The sequence below is a fragment of the Macaca fascicularis genome, chromosome 1, assembly GCF_037993035.2.
Source record: "Macaca fascicularis isolate 582-1 chromosome 1, T2T-MFA8v1.1".
Classification (NCBI taxonomy): domain Eukaryota; kingdom Metazoa; phylum Chordata; class Mammalia; order Primates; family Cercopithecidae; genus Macaca; species Macaca fascicularis.
In genome coordinates, this window is record NC_088375.1 from 149,269,961 (window position 1) to 149,291,116 (window position 21,156).

Below are 21,156 nucleotides of genomic sequence, written 5' to 3' on the forward strand. Positions count from 1 at the left end.
ACCACCATTGTCTTTCACTTGGACTACTGCAATTGCTTTTTAACTAAGTTCCCTGTTTCCATTTGTGCCTTCCAATCCATTTTCCATGATGCAGCTATCTAGAATTCATAAATTAAATTATATCACTCCCTTCCTGCAAACTCTCCAGTGATTTCCAATAATACTTAAAATTCCAATTCTTTATGCAAGTCTACCAAGTTCAGCATGAGCTAACCCCATCCTCAACCCCAGCTTTATCTGGTAACATGCCATATTAGTTTGCTAGTATCACTGACTGGATAGCTTAACAGAAAGATATTTTGTCACAACGCTGGAGGCTAGCAGTCTAAGATCAAGGTATTGGAAGGGTTGGTTTCTTCTGAGGCCTCTGCCTGGCTTGCAGATGGCCACCTGTGTCTTCACATGTCCTTTCATCCATGTCTCTCTATCCTAGTCTGCTCTTCTTATAAGGATACCAGTCATAATGGATTAGGGCCCATCCTAATGACCTCATTTTAACCTGATTATCTCTCTAAATACCCTATCTCTAAAGGCAGTCACATTCTTAAGTCCTGGGAGTTTTCAACATATGAATCTTGAGGAGACACATAGCCCATAACACTTGCCCTCTTCATTTTAGCACTGTGCTAGCTGTCTTCCTGTTCCTTGAACACGTTAAGCTTGTTCCTACCTTAGGGCCTTTGCACTGGCTCTTGTTGGAACATTCTTTCTATGGGTAACAGAGTTGGTCCTTTTGGTCACTCAGATATCAGCACAAAGGACACACTTTCAGAAAGGCTGTTCCTGACCTTCCAAACTACAGTAACTACCCTAACCATTTTATATCACATCTCCTGAATTAAATAACTGCATAGCACTTACCACTAATATTTTTAATGTTTATTATTTATTGCCTATCTCTCCATATCCTCACCAGAATATACACAGGGCTCTTCTCTCTTCACTGATGTATTCTCGGAACCTAGAATAGTGCCAAGTATATTGAAAATGTTGAATAAATGTTTGTTGAATAACTAAGCAAATGAATAGAATTATTGGAGATGAGTGGCAGTTAGTGATTATTGGGACAAATAGGCCAATGGTAGTTTTCTCACCTGCAGGCTTTTAGAAATAAAGATGAATCTACCCACCCTTGAAATGTCATAAGAGTTGTTTAAAAGAGGTCACACAGGTTGTATGGCTCTTGCCGTGGCTATGCCTTGTCTAAACAAGGTGGATTTTTTTGCCTTATACTTGTTTATAACATTTCCAGAAATTCTGTCTGACTTACAAAGTTGTTCAGCTGTTCATTCAGTAAATATATACAGAGTCAGCTAGGGGCCAGAACTTGTTGATAGAATGCCCCCAGCCTGGGCGGCATAAGGAGACCCCATCTCTACAAAAAAAAAAAGGCCATTGGGCACACACCTGTAGTTCCAGCTACTCAGGAGGCTGAGGTGGGAGGATTGCTTGAGCCAGGGTGGTCGAGGGAGGACAGAGTGAGACCCTGTCTCAAAAAAAAAAAAGAATCCCCTGGGAGGCTTAGGGGCACACAGAAGGAATCTCTGACCCAGCCAGGACCTACATTTGGGCTGGGAGCAGGGATATGCTGGAAGGCTTTTAGGGCAGCTTAATGCCTACAATGTATTAATTGTATACTGAACATACAAAATATTTCCCATACATTAATCTGTTTGTGTCTGGCAGCATGCGACTCCTCTGAATTCACAGAAAATTATGGACACTTCGAGTACTATTTCTGGTGCTTATTTTGGATGATGTGCACAGCAAATTTTTATGCTTCTCAACATTCAGGAAAATTAGTTTAAAATTTTATAAACTTGTCAGTTCCCTGGTTTTTAGCCTACTAAATTTTGCAGGTCTTTTGGCAGCTGACACTTATTTTCATTTGGTATTTGGTGATAAATCATATTTTTATTTGTCCCCTGCAGACAGAATGTCAGTGGCTTTTAAGTACTCAATACATGTATTGTGTCATTATCGTCAACAAGGAACTGGACAGCTTGAATTAGTACATTATATATCAAGAGAGCTGACAAGACCAGCAGAGCTCCTGCCTTGTTTTTCATTTAGAAAGCTAAATGTCACTTCCAGCCTTCTTCCGGGAAACTGTCTTGTAGTGACATCTTTATGGAGGGACCTTTGAACCTCTGGAACTTTCTCAATGTATCCTCTCCAGATAATGAAAGGGATCTTTCCCAGTTTTGTCCAGAGTGCTTTTTATTTCTCCTGGCTCCGTGGGTTTGCCTTTCACATTTCTGTCTAATCTTCCTAGATGCTATATGCCCTTTGGATCTGAGCACTGGTTCAGAGATGAAGAGTGTTGAAACATTAATTCCAGCTCTGATATACAGAGCTGCAACAATTGTGCTTTATAAACTAACATAATCCTGGGATGCTTTTAGCTTGACAATCTACTGTCTTCTATAGGTAGGATGGTCTTAGTGTTGTAAGTGGTTATAAATGGCATGGTGCATTCCTACAAAAAGAAAAAATCCTCCATTAATAGTTGTTTCTATATCAGAAGTTAATGAGTTTTGTAAAGTGGCCTGTTATTACTGACTCTTTGGATACTACTTGTCAATTTTGTTGTATACATAAATGAGTTACTTTTAGCGCAACTAACAGAAAACTCAAATTGGTTAATAAAATGAAAAATCTCATATATTAAGAACTCCAGGGCTCTAGGGTTGGATTTAGCAGCTCAAAATGTCATCAAAGACTCAAATTGTTTCCCTGTCTCTGCCCTGCGATATTTGGTGATGGATGTGTTCTCACCAGTTCCAGGTACAACATCTATACAGAACAATGTCCAAGGGAAGAAGAGGAATTATGTTGCTTTCAATGGCTCCAGGAACCTTTCAACAGACACCCCCTCAGTGGCCAATATTGGGTCACTTGCACTAGTCCCTGGCATAAGAGACAGAACTGCCATGACTGATTTAGACTGGGAGGTACCTTAAGGAATATGGTGATAATTAAATGACATAATCCATGCAAAATCACTTAGCAAAATGCTTGGCACTTAGAAAGAGCTTAATAAATTGTACTTATTATTAATGATAGTAAGTGTTATGAGTGGTTAAGAGGTTAGTTCCTCAGACCTTGTTGATACTGATTGTGTGTTGAGGAGATAAAGATAACAGGGATCACCTAGGGAAGCCCATCTGCTCAAATCCTCAGAGCGCATAGCAGGACCCTACTCATAGGAAGGGAATGGGATAGGTTACTAGAACAGGACTCCAAGGAAAAGAACCAAAGCAGCACCCAGGTATATGGTCAGGAGTAGGACAAAGCAGAAAGAATGATTTGACCCTGTGTCTCAGAGCATCGGCCTGGAGCTTGTTAGATCCTTCTCTCTCAGGTTAAGATTGATCATGGGAATAAATGAGTTATTTTTAGATGCAGCTAACAGAAAACTCAACTCAGATTGGCTAGGGAAATGAAAAATCTCATATATCAAGAACTGCAGGGCTCTAGGATTGGGTTTAACAGCTCAGTCCAACTTACGGAATGAACCCAAAGTTGATGAAATCTACTATACTGCATGTGAATATAAATAAGAAAATACGCAGAGGTTGGTAAATAAGCAGAGCCTGACATCTGTCTTACAGGAAAAGCATTGTAGATTATCTGTGTCATATAATTATCTCACTACTGGCAAGTAATTAGCAGCCTTAGAGAAACTGTGTGATGGGTTCCTCCAAAAAAATAAAATATAAGTATCATAAGTTAGTGTTGAGTTGACACTCACACTCTTTGTTTCCTACTGCAGTGGAGTCTTCTGTTTGCCTCTGAGGACTCCCATCTTTCTAAAGTATTTTAAATCTACTTTTGGGTTTGCCCTATCTTGTCTGCATTCATATATCCGACCTCTTGCCTCTGACTGGATTTGTTGAACACCAGAATACTTTAATCATGAGTAACCATCTGGGGTATTTCAGTAAATTCTATGGAAGGGAAATAGGATTACAGTTAGAGTAACATTTATAAATGCCAAAATTTTTTCTGGGGCTGCAACTCTTAGAAGTCTAGAGCTGGAAATGACCTCATTTTTAAGCTTTGTTCCCTCCATTTACCAATATGGAAACCAAAATGCTAAATATCCTGGTTAATTTTTTGCAGTTTCCACTAGAAATAAACCCATATGTTTGGAAATCCAAGAAATCAATGGGAAAAAAATGAAATGGATATGTAACAGTTTGTGGGAAATGTTTCAAGAGATCTTATTCATGTAAAAGTTATTATAACAAAAAGTTCAATAAGAGGGAAAATGAGCTGAGTGGTTATAAAACCTTAACACATGTTGACCATTTGATAAAATCATGAGTTCTCTGAATAATCACAAGGTTAATATTTATTTGACTTTGATAACTTTTAAAGATTGTCATGATTAAATAATTTCCAGTTCTGTTGACCACTTTTGTAAGACTAAGGCTCCCATTTGATTTGTTGGTTGTTTGTTTTTACCAGCTATCAGCCGAGAATTGCTCTCAGTTCCCAGAGGCCACCCTGTAGGCCTTCTTCAGGCAATTCACAACATGGATGTTTACATTCTTCAAAACAGAAGATCAGAACATCTCTCTGACTTCTTTGTCTCTAACCTTTAAACCCACTTTTAAGGGTTCTCCTTAGGTCAAGCCCACCCAGGGTAATCTCCCTTTGATTAACTCAAGTCATCTGAGTAGATACTTTACACCTGCAAAATTTCTTTACTTGTGCTATGTAAAGTAACCAATCACAGAAATGATATCTTCATCATATTTTCAGGTCCTACTCACACTCAAAGGGGGAGAGATTTATACAGGACATGTACATCAGGGGGCAGCAATCATGGGCACCATTTTAGAATTCCACCTACCATACTTCCTAGTGTGGTAGAAACCCTTCTCATCTCTCTAAATTCATTGCATTTGTTTGGAGTGTATATAATGTCTTGGTTTGGAGTGTGTCTGCATATCCATATGCTTTGGTAATCTCACTATTTAAAATACACTGTTGACTATAGATTTTTATACAAATAACTCCTCCTCATACTCTGATGAGAAAGTAGTGGCTCCCAAAACTTATTAGCCGTAGTTTGTGTATGCTTAGAAAGGCAAAATTTAGACTCTTTAGAAACCAAATGCAAGTTCAAACTGCTGCAGTTTGTAGCCTCTATCCTTCCATTTCTCCAGAATGTCTGAGTCCACATTTTTGTTCAATAAATAAATAATAGTGAACATAATCTGTTTTGGAGAGAACAATAGCTCCTCACAGTCATTCAATTTCATTGTAGATACCTAAGTTTTTTTTGTTAGTAACAATATTGTATAGGAAAGAATAACACAAACTTCAGAGCAAAGCTAGTTCAAATCTCAGCTCTCTGCTTACTTGCTATGAGACTTTGATCAAATTTACTTACTCTGCCCCAGTTTTCTCATCTGTAAAACAAATAATTCTTGTACTTGCTTCATCAGGTTGTAAAAGTTAAATAAGGTTAATATGAGTTCATAGCAGAGTGCCTGGCACATAGGAAGACTACACAAATGTTTGCTGTTATCACTGCTAACTGAATTTCTCCTGAGAACTTTGTCCTAAAATTAGAATATAGAAGAGGATTCCAAAATGTTTTTATTTAGAAATTTTTAAGACTGGATCATTGAGTATATTAAACGTCTCTTCCATCCTTTTTTGTTGGTAGTTTTGGCTAGTTTTAGTAGTCGACCCATACAGCCAGGAGTGGTGGCTCATGCCTGTAATCCCAGCACTTTGGGAGGCTGAAACAGGCGGAACACCTAAGGTCAGGAGTTTGAGACCGGCCTGGCCAACATGGCGAAACCCCATCTCTACTAAAAATACAAAATTAGCTGGACGTGGTGGCACAAGCCTGTAATCCAAGCTATTTGGGAGGCTGAGGCAGGAGAATCACTTGAACCTGGGAGGTGAAGGTTGCAGTGAGCTGAAATTATGCCATTGCACTCCAGCCTGGGCAAAAAGGGTGAAACTCTGTCTCAAAAAAAGAAAAGAAAAGAAGGTAATCAACACATATGGAAAAATTTAGGAACGAACCACTGACCAAACCTAAGGCATCTCAAAATCGAAGGGTAGTAATGAATATGCAGGTTTTTCTTGGTGAAACAGGTTGGTGTGGTTTATATATTCTGTTCATATTACTTAGTGTTCTTAATCATTCTATAACTTAACATCCTAAGGCCCTCATATACAGAAATTGCATTTATCTCTGATATGAAGAGATCATATCACAAAGTCACCTTGGCACAGGATCTTATGATACCCAGTGGACTTAAATGTACAGAATTGGAAGGCAGAAGGCATGGGCTCCAATTCTGATGTGGGCTGCACTCTATGGTAAGACCTCAGCGGAATCATAATCACACAGTGAAGTGAAAATGAGGATGGGCTCCGGAGGCTTGACTCGGCAAGTCAGTTAACCTCCCTTAGCCTCAGTTTAATCAGATATAAAATGGGTATACTAATATCTACCCTTTCTACTTTTTGGAGTTATTGTGAGCATCACAACAAATATTCCATTTTATCGTCACTATATATTCAGAAGGTGTATCTGTCCCACTAGATTCATTTCACTGTGGCTTAAAAAAAAGAATTGTGGCCTGATTTGAAGAAAAAAAAAAAACAGTTGACATCCACCAAATGTTTATTGAACCGAGATGTTACTCACATGAAAAAATATATGTGAAAGTGTGATACAACATTAAGCAATGTCATAAAATCAGCCAAGTGTACTAGCAAGTGGCCACAGTGACCAAAGATGTGCTGATTAACAAAGAAGATTAAAGTAGCATAAAGAAATAAAGTGTGGCCTTTTGAATATGACCTTGGACAATATAGTAACTTTGATGCATCAGCAAGCTCCAAGCCATCTGTACCTTGATGTGCCAAGACAACAGCTTCTTGAGCAGCTTCCTCAGCCTTATCTACATGTCACACTCAACATTAAAAGGCAAAACAAAATCAGCAAAAAATTGGGAAATGAAACTATCTCACTACCAACAAAGCTATGTTGCTGCTGTTCAACTCTCTGGAGCCAGACAAGTGTAGGCATAGGATGATTCTATAATTTTAAAGCTCCTGTAATGTGATGAGTTACAAAGAAACCAGGAAAACTTAAGCAGGCATTGAAAACATAGTGGTGATAGTGGTGATAGCACAGCTTCCAGCACATGGCAGAACTGTGGGTGACTGAGACATGTCAACCACAAACAGGCCAACTTTGAGGGCCACGTTTATTTCATAGTATCTGGCAGCAGAAACAGCTGAAGGAAAGCAGCTTGGCTAACAGATTGGTGCATATTCTTTAAGGAGCCACAGCTCAGAACTGTTCACCAGGCCCCACAAAGACATTCACAACATTTAGAACAAAGATGTGAAACATTCAAAAGAGGCATTATTGAAAATAAACAGCAAAAGTCAATTTTGGAAAGGGTCACTTGGAAAATATTGCCCTGAAATAAATAGTATTAAACTAACAGTGCTATAACAAGTTATGAATATAGCTTCCTAGTAAAACTATATAAGGCTTTATTTTTGTTTTGTTTTATATTAGGAGAGTTTTGGGGTTTTGGAGAGTTTTTTTAGTATTTTAGGTTTGAGGGAGATTTTGCAAGAACAAAAGGAAAACTGAACTTAAAAGATGTTTTATTTAATACAGAAAATTGTATTTTTTATGTTTTACTTGTTTTCGAAAGGTAGCCAAAATCCAAACAAAGGACTGAGTTAATTTGGGGCAAAACAATAATATCACCAACTACTAGTTTTGGGCACAATATGCCAGGCACTGAGCTAGGTGTTTTACATGTATTATCTTATTTGTTACTCACATCATCCCTGTTAGAGAGAAAGCACTATTCCCGTTTGCAAGTCAAGAAACAGACTCAGAGAGGTGAATTTATCCAAGTCACATTGCTAATAAGTGATAAGGACTTTATTCTAATCCCTGGTTCTTGCCACTCATCATGAGGGTCTAAAGGGAGTGAAAAGAGAAGACAGGATGATGATGAAAACATGATAGGATGGAAATGAGAGCCATAAAAGAAGGAAAGAAGAGCGTAGGAAAGGGAAAGGTAAGGAAGGAGACCAGGCATTGAGAAAGAGAAAGAATTCTTTAGACTGATTGGGCCCCTCAGAATGGTGATATTCTCAGTGACCATGATCATTCCGTATCATTTTAGCTGAGGCTCTTTTGAGTCCTGTGGAACATCTTACCAGACAGGCCCACTTCCCACCTTATGTAGTACTTTCCGAGGGCTATTTCAAAGCAGAGGTTACACAAGAAATTTGTCACATGTCTTGACAGTTTCCAGGAGCTGGAAGGAAATCAGAATTGGATTATTTAAATTTAAATTTAAATGTATCCCCCAATGTATGTGCTCTAACTGTATACTGGCTTTGCAAAAAAAAAAAAAAAAAAAAATCTGTAATTTTAATTCACAGGAAAGCAGATGGGATCTGTCATGGAGGGATAAAACACAAGAAACATGTCCAAATGTAAGAACAACAGCTTTTTTCTTGTGCACCAATTTTACAGTACAAGTATCTGTCACTGTGTATACACAAGCTGTTATTCATAAAAGAAATATTTATTCAGCAAATACTGTGTGACTTTTATGTACTTAATGACTAGAAGGAGCCTAAAAAGTTGATACTATAATGAATAAATACCCACTTTAAAGATGAGAAAACCGAGGCTCAGAATATTAAACAACCGGAGGACACTGGCTAATAAGTAGCAGAACTGGAAGCAGCAGAGGTGATCTGAAGCATCTGTGGCCAGAGAAGAAATCTATGCTGTGATAAATAGTAGGAGGAGAAAAATGGGGCAAAAAATGCAAGTATAACATTATTTTAAGATGAAATCAAAGTGCATGTAGCATGAAAAGGGAGGGAAGAAAGGTCTTGTAAATTTTTTGAGTAAAGAATGAAAATTACTGTATATACTTTATACCCTAAGGCTTAAATTAAGTAAGATTGTTTTTCTAATTTGCCCTTTTTATTTCTAATTTTGTGGGCTAAAATGACCCATTCAACTCAGCCGTTGGAATTAATCCTGTTTGTCCTGATGGTTTCTCTGAGTAATGCTAAGTTCCACACTGCTAGTGTCTCAATGAAAGGTGGGTGTGTTATTTGGTCATTTTTTTTCCTCTTGGAAGTTAATTAAGTCAACATTAACCATGGCCATGTAACCACAGAATGGGCAGTTTCTTGAAGGCCCATGGTTTGGATCTTTTCCTGCAAAAACTCCCACTTCTATAGTTATATTTAGTGTTCTAACTGCCTGAATAGCTGGCTTGCTGTGGACCCATGTGTCAAGCCTGTTTGCAGCTGAATTTGTCTGCTTCATCGGAACCTCAGTGCCAAGAGTGTGTGGTTCCCAATGGACAGCCTGCCGAGTTCAGCCTCTCATTTCTTCCCCAGAAATCTCCCTGGGGTTAGCAGTGCCGATTTGATGCCGTATGGCCCTGCAGTTCTCAAAACTGTTTACTTGATGTTTACAATCTTTAAAAAACTTGTCCATGTGCTGAACTCTGAAAGTAATGTAGTATCATCAACATGTGTGGTATGGACCTATCCTGATGACTGTTTGTATAGATGTAATTGAATTTTTTTAAGTACTGCCCATGCACAAAAGCTAGTTTTTGTTTTTTTGTTTTTTGTTTTTTAATGTGAGTGCAGCTGTTTTAATTTAACAAAAAAAGAAAAGAAAAGAAAACCACAAACATTTTATCCTTTAAAACTTTAATTTTCAAAGACATAGGACATTTAAAGAGATGTAATGTTTCTGAAACTGGTATATATCCCTACTTCTGTTCTCCTCTAACTTTTAAGAATTGAATACAGTTCCTGAGTTGAGATGTTGCATAGTTACATACAAACTTTTCAAACCAAAATTTATGTTACTGCTCAACTCCTTGTAATCTTTGAAATGTTAAGTTATAATAGAAGCAGTAGCATTAGTAATAGAAACAAAAAGTAACTGTACATCTGTTCTCATGATCTCTCCCTAAGCTCAGTGAATTTTCCATGGACAAAGACAGCAGAGATGTCAAAAGGAAACAGTTGTGTTTTCCTGGGTTCACAGTAGCCCAACATGTCATGGTAAATATTGTGTTTGCTCCTTATTTTATGCTGTAGCAACAGTTCCACTTCCTATTACATAGGAAAACCTATTCTGCTGTTAAAAAAGGTCACTGAATGTATTTACTACAACATTAAGACCATTTTGTCCATGGAAATATTTTTTATTGTTCTGAGTCACTCCGGTTTGTGGAATTTTTACATGAGTTCCAGGACAAGGATGAGATGATATATTTATTTTACTTTGTATCCTCTTTAAATGTTTTTTGAATGCATGAATGTCAGGCTTGTTGTCAAAGTATTTCCATATTTTTATTACTTTAGAAGTAGCTCTGCTCTATTTTTGTCTCTTAAACTCGTCACTGACAATTCACACTGTGTACTCAGCATGCTGTATTTTGGCAGAACTACCTGCTTTGCCCAGTGTGATGTGATCTCTTGTTCCCTTAGCCCCTATTCAAGTCATCTCAATATATGTCTTTACTATCCTAAAGGTTTTGCAGACCTTTGAAAATACTGAAATTGTTTTGTTGAGCTGCTGGAAGGACTTGAATTAAATTGTTATGTTTCACATTCATTTCTTATATTAAAGTGAAGGGGTGGCCTGCCCCTCCACACCTGTGGGTGTTTCTCGTAAGGTGGAACGAGAGACTTGAGAAAAGAAATAAGACACAGAGACAAAGTATAGAGAAAGAAAAGCGGGGCCCAGGGGACCGGCGCTCAGCTTACAGAGGACCCACGCCGGCCCCGGTCTCTGAGTTCCCTTAGTATTTATTGATAATTATCTTTACCATCTTAAAGACAGGGGAGTGGCAGGACAATAGGATCAAAGAAAAAAGAGGAAATCGGCAGTAAGACATATGAACAAAAACCTCTGTGACATGAATAAGTTCAAAGGAAAATGCTGTGCCTTGAGATGCATATGCAAACATCTCCATAAACCTTTTAGCAGCGTAGTTTCAGTCTATCACATGGGGAGAAACCTTAGATAATACCTAGCTTTCCTAGGCAGAGGTCCCTGCGACCTTTGGCCGTGTACGTGTCTCTGGGTAGTTGAAATTAAGAGAATAGTGATAACTTTTAACCAGCAAGCTACCTTCAGGCATTTGTTTAACAAAGACACATCCTGCACAGCCCAAAATCCATTAAACCTTGAGTCACCGCAACACATGTCTCTTGCAAAGGACAAGGTTGGGGGTAGGGTCACAGATTAACAGCATCTCAAATACAGAACAAAATGGAGTCTCTTATGTCTACTTCTTTCTATATAGACACAGTAACAGGCTGATCTCTTTCTTTTCCCCACATTAAAGTCAGCCTCAATAGAAGTGGTCTTTAATTCAACCCAGAATATCTCTGTGCTTTAGATATGCCCTGGAATCATAGAAATTCCTGAAATTTATTTTCAAATATTCATTGGTTTGATTGTAATTGTTGAATTTGTTAGTCACCTCTAAGGAACTGGTTTTAAAAGATGGGTAATCATATTAACTGTTTGAATATAACTAACACAGTTTCGATTTACAGAGAAGCAATGGATGTTTTGACATTTTAGAAAATATTTGAATAGGAAACAATGATTGTCCTATGGGTTGAGATTTCAAGTTATGAGTTATTGATATTCCTTCCATGTATTATACTGTATGTGTACAATTCTGACTAAATGACTTACATAAGATTTAAAATGGAATCTTGCATTTTCTGGCAAGGGTAGGAGAATTAAGTGCTTTGCCTCCCACTTTCCTTGACTCATGTGCCCTAACTAGTCAGCCTCCAATAGTGTGCTAACTGGTCAGACCACAACAGTCTCCTAACTAGTCAGCCTCCAACAAGTGCCCTAACTAGTTAGCCTCCAACAGTGCCCTAACTGGTTAGCCTCCAATAGTGTGCTAACTGGTCAGATTCCAGCAATACCCTAACTAGTCAACCTCTAACAAATGCCCTAACTTGTCAGCCTCCAACAGTGGCCAAACTGGTCAGCCTCCAATGGTGCATTAACTAGTTGTACTCCAACAGTGTCTTAACTAGTCAGCCTCCAACAGTATTGTAACTACTCAGTCTTTCTCTAGAAAAAAAAATGACACTATATTGAGTCAATCTTACACTAGAAGGGAACAAAATAAGCAAAATCTAAGAGATCATTTATTCTCTTACAAATGATCATGACTGGTCATACACTATATATTCACAAGGATGGATGTATATGAGTGTGGATGTGTGTAGGTGTGTGCACATGAGAGCATGATTTAGTATTCAGATGTTTTGGATGGTTTTTTCTTGTTAGGAAATTATAGTATATTAATCTGAATCATTTTATTTTCAACAGGTTGACATGATGAAAGAAGCATTAGAAAAACTTCAGCTCAATATAGTAGAGATGAAAGATGAAAATGCAACTTTAGATGGCGGAGATGTTTTATTCACAGGTATAGTTGTATTTATTTTTTCTATCCAAGAATATTTTTAATACTTGGCTTGTATTTACTTATTTTATTATAGTTTTGTGTGTGTGTGTGTGTGTGTGTGTTTTGTTTTTGAGACAGAGTCTCGCTGTCACCTAGGCTGCAGTTCAGTGGCGCCATCTTGGCTTGCTGCAACCTCTGCCTCCTGGGTTCAAGCGATTCTCCTGCCTCAGCCTCCTGAGTAGTTGGGATTACAGGTGTGTGCCACCATGCCCATCTAATTTTTGTATTTCAGTAGAGATGGGATTTTACCATGTTGGCCAGGCTGGTCTCAAACTCCTGACCTCAGGTGATCCACCCATCTCCGCCTCCCAAAATACTAGGATTACTGGCATGAGCCACCGTGCCCGGCCTATTATAGTAGTTTTAATTACCAAAGTAATAGATGCTAAATGGAGGGAAATTGGAAAATACAGAAAAACACAATAAGAAAAAAAGACCTATTCAAATATAATCACTTTAGTATTTAGTATATATGTCCTTTTAGTACTTCGTATGTATACATTTGCATATTTTTACAAGAACATTATTGGTATGTACATCACCACTGTGTATCTTGCTTCTACTTTATTCTTCTACAACATGAATTTATAAGTTTTCCATTGTGTTACTGTATACCTGGTTTGTATTTAAAGGATTCTTAATTCAAGATTAGTGTCATTTACAATTTTCTTTCCAGATGGCAAGGTGGATTTAAATAATTTCTATGCAGATTGACTTGGCTTAATGCCAGATGAATAATAGCAGAACTCAACAAAATATGAACAGATAATATTATTGATCTAACTGGAATCAGTTTTTACAATGTGTAATGTGGCTACTAAAGAAACAGTAGGCCGGGCACGGTGGCTCAAGCCTGTAATCCCAGCACTTTGGGAGGCCGAGACGGGCGGATCGCAAGGTCAGGAGATCGAGACCATCCTGGCTAACATGGTGAAACCCCGTCTCTACTAAAAAATACAAAAAAATAGCCGGGCGAGGTGGCGGGCGCCTGTAGTCCCAGCTACTCAGGAGGCTGAGGCAGGAGAATGGCGTAAACCCGGGAGGCGGAGCTTGCAGTGAGCTGAGATCCGGCCACTGCACTCCAGCCTGGGCGACAGAGCGAGACTCCGTCTCAAAAAAAAAAAAAAAAAAAAAAAAAAAAAAAGAGTAATTTTAGCATTTAACCTTTTCAACTCATTTATCATATAATTAGTGTTGTATAAAATCATGTGTAAAATCCACATCCCCAAATTCATTCTGGTTATACTGATGAGCAAGATAATCAATAGTAATTTTAATTTATAGTGAGAGTTTATTTTCCCAGACATGTCAGAGAATACATTTCACCAGTGTAGCCCTGACAGCAAAGGCTGGTCCTCAGGGACTTAGGAATGTAGCCCCAGGTGACCCACTGAAAGCATGAAGCTACTTGGAAGTCTAATATTTTGGCTAATGTGAATTTTATATTGAATCTCATATATACATATAGCCAAGATATAGCCATTTTTGTTTTAATATCAAAATAATGTTTTGCATTTCTTACCTTTGGACATAATTAATGTTCCTGAAGAAGGAGTGTTTATCCTGTGACATTTAAGTAGTTCTTTGCTAAGTGTCACATACTGTAGCTACAGGTGAGGCCACCACGTTGCCAGCTCTGGGGGCGCCATTCTTGTTAGGGATTGTATGAATAGTATGCCCTGGAGTTGTGTACTGCAGCTGTGCTGCCACTGTCACATGCAGTGGTCCATCTCTGGGGTTTGGTTTACATGCCCATTGAACCCTGAGAACACAGAACGAGGAGTCAAGAAGGCCTACGCTGCATTCTTAGCGCTGGGTGTGTCAAGCAGACTCAGGCATTCTTTGAATCTGCCTAGTAAGTTCCCCTTAGAATATTCTTTGTGTCATTGATGGCACTTTCATTCTTTTTGACAGTACAGAACAACAGCCTGTTTCTCTAACAAAATAGGCTTTTGTGAAAAGTTAGATGTGTAAATCACACTTCCTTACAATATAACTCTTTTTTATCAGAAATAGCCATGCAATGAATAACTTATTGTAAGCAGGTACTGTTAACATTTGAAATATGGCTTAACCAAGCTATGTTCACAGCCATTTAGTTATTTTAGCAGCTGAGCCAAAAGACCCCCTAAAATCTCCTCAGTGTGAAAGTGCAGCTTACACTAGGAATCTCTTCTTTTGGTCAAAGGTCTTTCCCTAGCATCTCAAGCCTAGTAGTTCTGACCTATCTTCAAAGTAGGTACTAAGCATTTAGGCTTGCCTTTGATACTACCTGTAGACTTTTATTTGTTGTATTCAATACTTAAGTTAATGTGTTAATAGTTACTTTGTTCAAAACTGAGATGATGTCGGGATATCTTTACGTCCTTGGCACCCCATTCACACCTAATGTGTGGTCCTGCCTTCTATTTTCTACTTCTCACTTGTCTTCATCTCTCTTATTTTATTGTGGTAAACATACATAACATTTGCCATTTTAACCATTATTAAGTGTACAATTCAAGTGGCATTAATTACATTCATAATGTTGTGTAACCATTACCACTCAATTTTTGGATTAGGAAGAGTTAGATAAGAAATAAGGTCTGTAACATTTTCTATGTGCTCTATGTCCTCTTTCCTCTGTAATTCAAAGCCTCATTAATAATTAATCAGGAAATGGACAGAAGGAAAGCTGCTTTCCAAATCCTGTTCCTGCTGGGAAATCTGTCAGTCAAGCAAGCAGCTACTGGCAAATATTGTTTCAATCCCATTTCTCTTAAAAAGACAGCTACTTACCTCTACTTTTATTTATTTTTGTGAAATACAGAATATATTAAAAAAGAGTTATAAAATGTTTATGTATAGTTTAAAGATCAATAATAAAATAAACACCTAGGTGTCCACCTCCTGACTTAAGAAATAGAACATTGCCAGGACCATAGACGCTCCTGTGGGGTCCACAGTGACAACCAGCCTCTCCCCCAGCCTCAAGTAACCACTGTCTTGAATTTTGTGCTAATTATTGCTTTGTTGTTCTTTGAGTTTTGCCTCCATGCATGTATTCCTAAAGTGTATGCTGTTTTAGTTTTGTCTTGTAGTTTTATAAAGCTACAAGATACCTTTATTAGAGTCACATTTTATGAACTCTTAGGTGATTTTTCTACTTTTGATCTAAGTTGATGTGTGCCGCTATAGTTCATTTTCAATGTTGTGTAGTTCCCTGTGATAAGAATACACCATAATGTATGATTAATTTTACTGCTGATGTGTTTTTGGATGTTTTCCAGTTTTTGTCGATTATCTTCAGTGTTTCTATGTACATTCTTGTGTGTCTCCTGGGAACATATACAAGAGTTTCTCTAAAGTAAACACCTGGAAATGAATTTCAGGTGATAAACTCTTTTTTGCATCACTGAAATGATTATATGATTTTCTTCTTGAATCTGTTGTTGTGGTTAATTTCATTAATTCATTTTCTGATATTTGACCAGTCTTGTATTCTCTTTTTAACACAGTGTTAAATTTAGTTTGATAACATTTTGTTATGACTATTGTTTTTGTGGCCTATAATTTATATTTCTTGTTATCCTTGTCTGGTTTTGGTAAAAGAGTTATGTTAGCCTCAGAGAACGTATTAGGGAATATTTCCTCTTTTTCTATTCTCTGGAATCAGTACTATTTGAATTATGTATTCCTTAAACTTTGGAAACAGGCTCTTGTGCCTTCTTTATGGAGAAATTTTAAACTGATGTAGTCGATTAATGATTATGTGACAATTTAGATTTTCCTAAGTCAGTTTTGATGAGTTCCATTTTCTAAGATTTTATCTATTTTAATTTTTCAAAATGTTGGGTATAAAGTTACTTACATTTTCTAATATCTGTTTAAACTTCACAACAACTATAGCTATTTTATCTTTTCATTGGTAATGTTAATTTATGCCTTCTTTCTTTCTTTGCCAGAAGGTTTGCTAATTTTATTAATCTTTTCAAAGGACCAACTATTGGCTTGGTTGAACTCTTTCTCTTGAATGTTTCTTTTCTGTTTCTATATTTCCTTCCTTCACATTTCTTTCTTTTTATTCTATTATCTTTTTTTCTACATCTCAAGTTGGAATTTTATCTCATTAATTTTAGCCTTTCATCTTCTCTAATGTAAGCTTTTAAGGCTATGTAACTTGGCCTCCAAGTACTACTTTAGCAGACTCCTTAGTTTGATATGGATATTTTTGTTATTTAGCTTTTTTAAATGTTTTCTAATTTCTACTGTGATTTCATCTTTGATTCATTCAAAGGTAATGATGTTTTTTTAAAAGAACTTATTGGTCATTACTGTAAGTTGCTGGAACACTAACTCATAACTCTAATAATTTATATGTAAAAGACAGACTCAAGCATTTAGCTTTTCTTTCCTTTATGAATTTTATTTCAAGTAGACCAAATACTTGAGGAGAGATTTTCTTTTTAGAGGTGCAGCCAATAAATGCAGATTCCTAGTAAAAATAATGGACCTGTGTGATGATCAACAAATGATATTAAAAGTGTTATATGAAAGCTTGACAGGAAACTTTATAATGAGGGAATCAGGCTGATGCCACTTGAACCCACAGTAGTCCTGTTAAAAGATATATGAATGAGCATCTAATTAATGCCTGCTTACTGAAAATACAAAGGATAAAGGAAAAATTTAAATGCTAAGTTATAAGAGGAAGCAACCAGTCAAAGCAAGAATGTAGGATAGTCAGTAGGAAAAATGGCCTGGTTTCTCCTATAAATGACTGAGACAGGAAGGGGAAAAACAAAAATGTGAATTGGCATAGAAGAAAATGACACAAAAGACATCAAAACAAATTTAGATGTCCATTTCAGTATTTTAGTTGTTTCCATCAGGAAGATTATTTAGGAGATCTCATCCAACATACTGCCAGAGACAGAAGTCCAACTTACTTTGAAGAGATAAGCAGCATCCTTCTCTTTGTACTTTCCCATCACATCTTAGCCTTTGAACACCTTAGTCTTTTAAAATGGAAATGGTATGCATTCCACCCTAAAAATTTGTTACATACATAAATGTGGAAATTTTCATCTTCCCTTTGTTTCTTGGAAAAGAATTCCACATGAAATGTGGGAAAACATATTCAGAGAGAAATCAGTATTTTTTTTATTTTTTGCCTCAGAGTATTATGTTTTTCTTAAAAGATTTTCTTAAAAGTTATAAATAAATTAATTTATAAACCTATTTTTATCTTGAAAGAATTAAGGAAACTTGATATTTTTTCATTGTAGCTATTTAATAAAGTACATAATACTTTTTCAAGTAAAATACCTCTCCCTGAGTTAAATTTTGATCTTTATATAGTGAGTTTTCTTAACGGACAACACAATCATACCATTACCCAAAAAACTGTCAGTGTGCCACAAAAGACTCCTGTGTCTGCCAACAACATAAGCCCTTGGATATTGTCATAACATCACCTGACCTATGTCATTTGCCCCTTTATAAGGACATTATGAAGATTAAAGTTATAATGTTTATAAAATCTATCAAGCAATTCCTTCTGCATGGCTACTCTTCTTATACTTTACCATAATACTCTGAGGCAAAAAGATACTAATTTCTCTTTGACTCTCTTTTCCACATATTATGTGGGATTTCCATAAATAAAGGGAAGATGAGAATTCCCACATTTATATATTGCCTAACTCCATACTATAATTATTTGCCTATAACTAAGAGACCATTTTTATCTAGTGCTTTGGCTTCTGAGTAGAAAAACTGCTGAATTTCAGAAAAGTCAAATAAGAAGGCAGTTTCATCCTGCAGAAATGTTGTATTTAGTACATAGGTATCTTTTGATGTTTTGATTTCAACCATATGGATGTATACTTTCAAAGACAGGGCTCTTAGAGGTCAGACCTGAAGACCAGTCAGCACTTAACTCACTTTCCCCAGAGTGTTTCCTCAGGCCTCACATGATCATTTTGTAAGAAAAGAATCCGAATTTATCAACAATGTCTAGTATTGTTATTTTAGTGGAAAAAAAAAGGTAGTATAGTAAATTCTCACTTAACAATGTTGATCGGTTCATGGAAACTGTGAATTTTAAGCGAAGTGACATATAACAAAACCATTTTTACCATAGGCTAATATAAACAAGAGTTAAGTTCCTCTGGCATATTTCTAGTCACAAAAATACCACCCAGCTTCTAAATCAAGACCCAAAACACTTATAATATTAAACATTGAAATAAATGTCAGCCATACGCACATTTTTTTAAATTAATAAAAACAAGATAATTGCCCAATTTTTGGTCAATTAGTGAGTGACAGCAGTTGTGGTGGTGGTGGGTTAAATCAGGGAATAAATGTTTACCAAGCTAAAATTGTAAGGAGCCCCTCCTCCCACCACGCAACTCAAAACAATCACAAATATGGTGGGCTCATTGAGCACTATCCTACAACATTGTTTATTGTTGTACATTTGTATGATTATTGGATACTTTATTACAATCATTTGTATCCATTCATTTTCTAACCCACTTCTTCCAGTTCAGGGTCATCGAGGGTGGCTGGAGGCTATACTGGAAGCTCAGGGTGCAAGGTGGCAACCCGCCCTGGACAGGACACCGTCCCATCACGGCACACCCACACACCCACACTTGCTCAGACTGGGACCCTGTAAACGTGAAAATTCACCTGCTGTGCACAGCTCTGGGATGTGGGAGGAAACCCGTGCAGGCCTAGAGAGAATGTACAAATTCCATGCAGACCATGGCCCCAGCCCAGAATCGATTTTTTCTTTTTCCTGATCAAAGTTGAGCAAAATGATGTTATTTGAGGAACTGTTGTACTGTTAAGTTGTCATTGCTATTACTTAATTTCTGATCAGAGATTACCAATATGTTTAACTGTATTATTGCCTAAATAAAAATTTCATTCCTTGTGGTAAAATATACATAACATAAAATTTACCATTTTAACCATTTTTAAATGTACAGTTCAGAAGCATGAACATTCACAGTGTTAGGCAACCATCACCACCACGCATCTCCAGAACTTTTTCATCTTCCCAAACTGAAATTTCCTATCCATTAAACCATAACTCCCCATTTACTCTTCCCCATGGCTCCTAGAAACCACCATCCTACTTTCTGCCTTTATGAATTTGAAAAAGTTTATTCTTAAGGGCAGTAGTTTGAAATCATTTTTTGTAGTCTCTTTAGTGAAGCTGTCCTCTGTGGTAAGAGAAAACTGTGTGATGCTTTAAAGTCATTATTTATAGATAAAAGAAATGATGTACAGTCCCTGGTGCCACCCGCTCACTATGTTCCATGACATCTATTATAGGCAGAGAATTTTTTGTGGGCCTTTCCAAAAGGACAAATCAACGAGGTGCTGAAATCTTGGCTGATACTTTTAAGGTAGGTAAAAGGTAGTTTATGCCTGGCACAAAGTAATTACTTAATAAATAATCATAGACCCATTGAATCAATATCATGAGTAATGTTGTTTAGGCTTCACTGGCTTTGTACAATAATTCGTAATATTTGTACATTTACTAGAAGTTTTATAAGCTATAAAATTCAAATTCCTCAATAATTCGGCTTCATTGGGCTACCACAAGAACAACAAAGTTAGCATGGGCATCTTCTGTCTTCTTCCAGTGTATAATTATACAGCCACCTGGCAGATGTTCCTGGAATAATCAACAACTTAAAAAAAAAAATCTGGAAGGCCAGGCATGATGGCTCATGCCTGTAATCCCAGCACTTTGGGAGGCCAAGGCAGGAGGATTGCGTGAGCCCAGGAGTTCCAAACCAGCCTGGGCAACATGGCGAGACCCTGTCTCAAAAAAAAAAAAAAAAAAATCTGGAAACCCAATTGACTCTGTTATGACATACAGATTTTTTTAGATTGGAATCAGGGGTCACCTGTGCTGAGTGCCTGCTGTGTGCTGGAAACCGTGCTAGGTGTTGCACATACATCCTCTTAAGGTCCCTTTATTGATTATTAATAGATTGGCTCTCTGCACTGCATAGGAAGGGATATAACTCTCAAGATGCTCCATTCCCCGTGAGGATGTGAGTCTCCAGCTGAGCTACTGTTTACACGGGATATTCAAATACACCCTCCCAGAGTAGCCCACTCCATAGATCAAACAGCCAGCAAAGATGTTGCAGCAGTCACACATCTGGTGACTCCGCTCTCTTCTTAGAAGCAGTCTTCATTTAACTAGCAATATCCAAACCTGTGGGTCCCAGTTTTTCTTCCAAATATTCAAGGTCCGTGACAGCCTTCAAGGAGTAGGTGTAGTTCAGGGAAGTTTTTAATCAGTTTTAGAATTATTCTGCAATACTAAACTGCTTGTTTTTCTATTGTCCGTGTAGGACTATGCAGTCTCCACAGTGCCGGTGGCAGATGGCTTGCATTTGAAGAGTTTCTGCAGCATGGCTGGGCCTAACCTGATTGCAATTGGGTCTAGTGAATCTGCACAGAAGGCCCTTAAGGTAAATACAAAACTGTGCTCCTTCTAAATGCAGTGGGGGTGCCTGCCACAGGGTTTTTCACATTCTCTCTGCAGGGGGAGTAACAAGCAGGGTTGGCAGAGAGAGAA

General features: G+C 37.4%; 1 protein-coding gene and 1 long non-coding RNA gene across 9 annotated transcripts in view; both read left to right on the plus strand.

The window, feature by feature from the left end:
• Positions 1 to 21,156, plus strand: part of DDAH1 (dimethylarginine dimethylaminohydrolase 1) — a 255,115-nt gene that overhangs the window by 202,223 nt on the left and 31,736 nt on the right. For all 8 annotated transcript variants that reach the window (XM_005542843.4, XM_074002664.1, XM_065519361.2 and 5 more), the window contains 3 exons: positions 12,422 to 12,521; positions 19,890 to 19,963; positions 20,930 to 21,049. In XM_005542843.4, the coding sequence (XP_005542900.1) occupies positions 12,422 to 12,521; positions 19,890 to 19,963; positions 20,930 to 21,049 (294 nt within the window). The remainder of the gene's footprint in view (positions 1 to 12,421; positions 12,522 to 19,889; positions 19,964 to 20,929; positions 21,050 to 21,156) is intronic.
• On the plus strand, positions 8,414 to 8,899 carry LOC141407738 (uncharacterized). The gene is made up of 2 exons (XR_012418199.1): positions 8,414 to 8,508; positions 8,694 to 8,899. It is a non-coding gene; the product is annotated as an uncharacterized lncRNA (long non-coding RNA).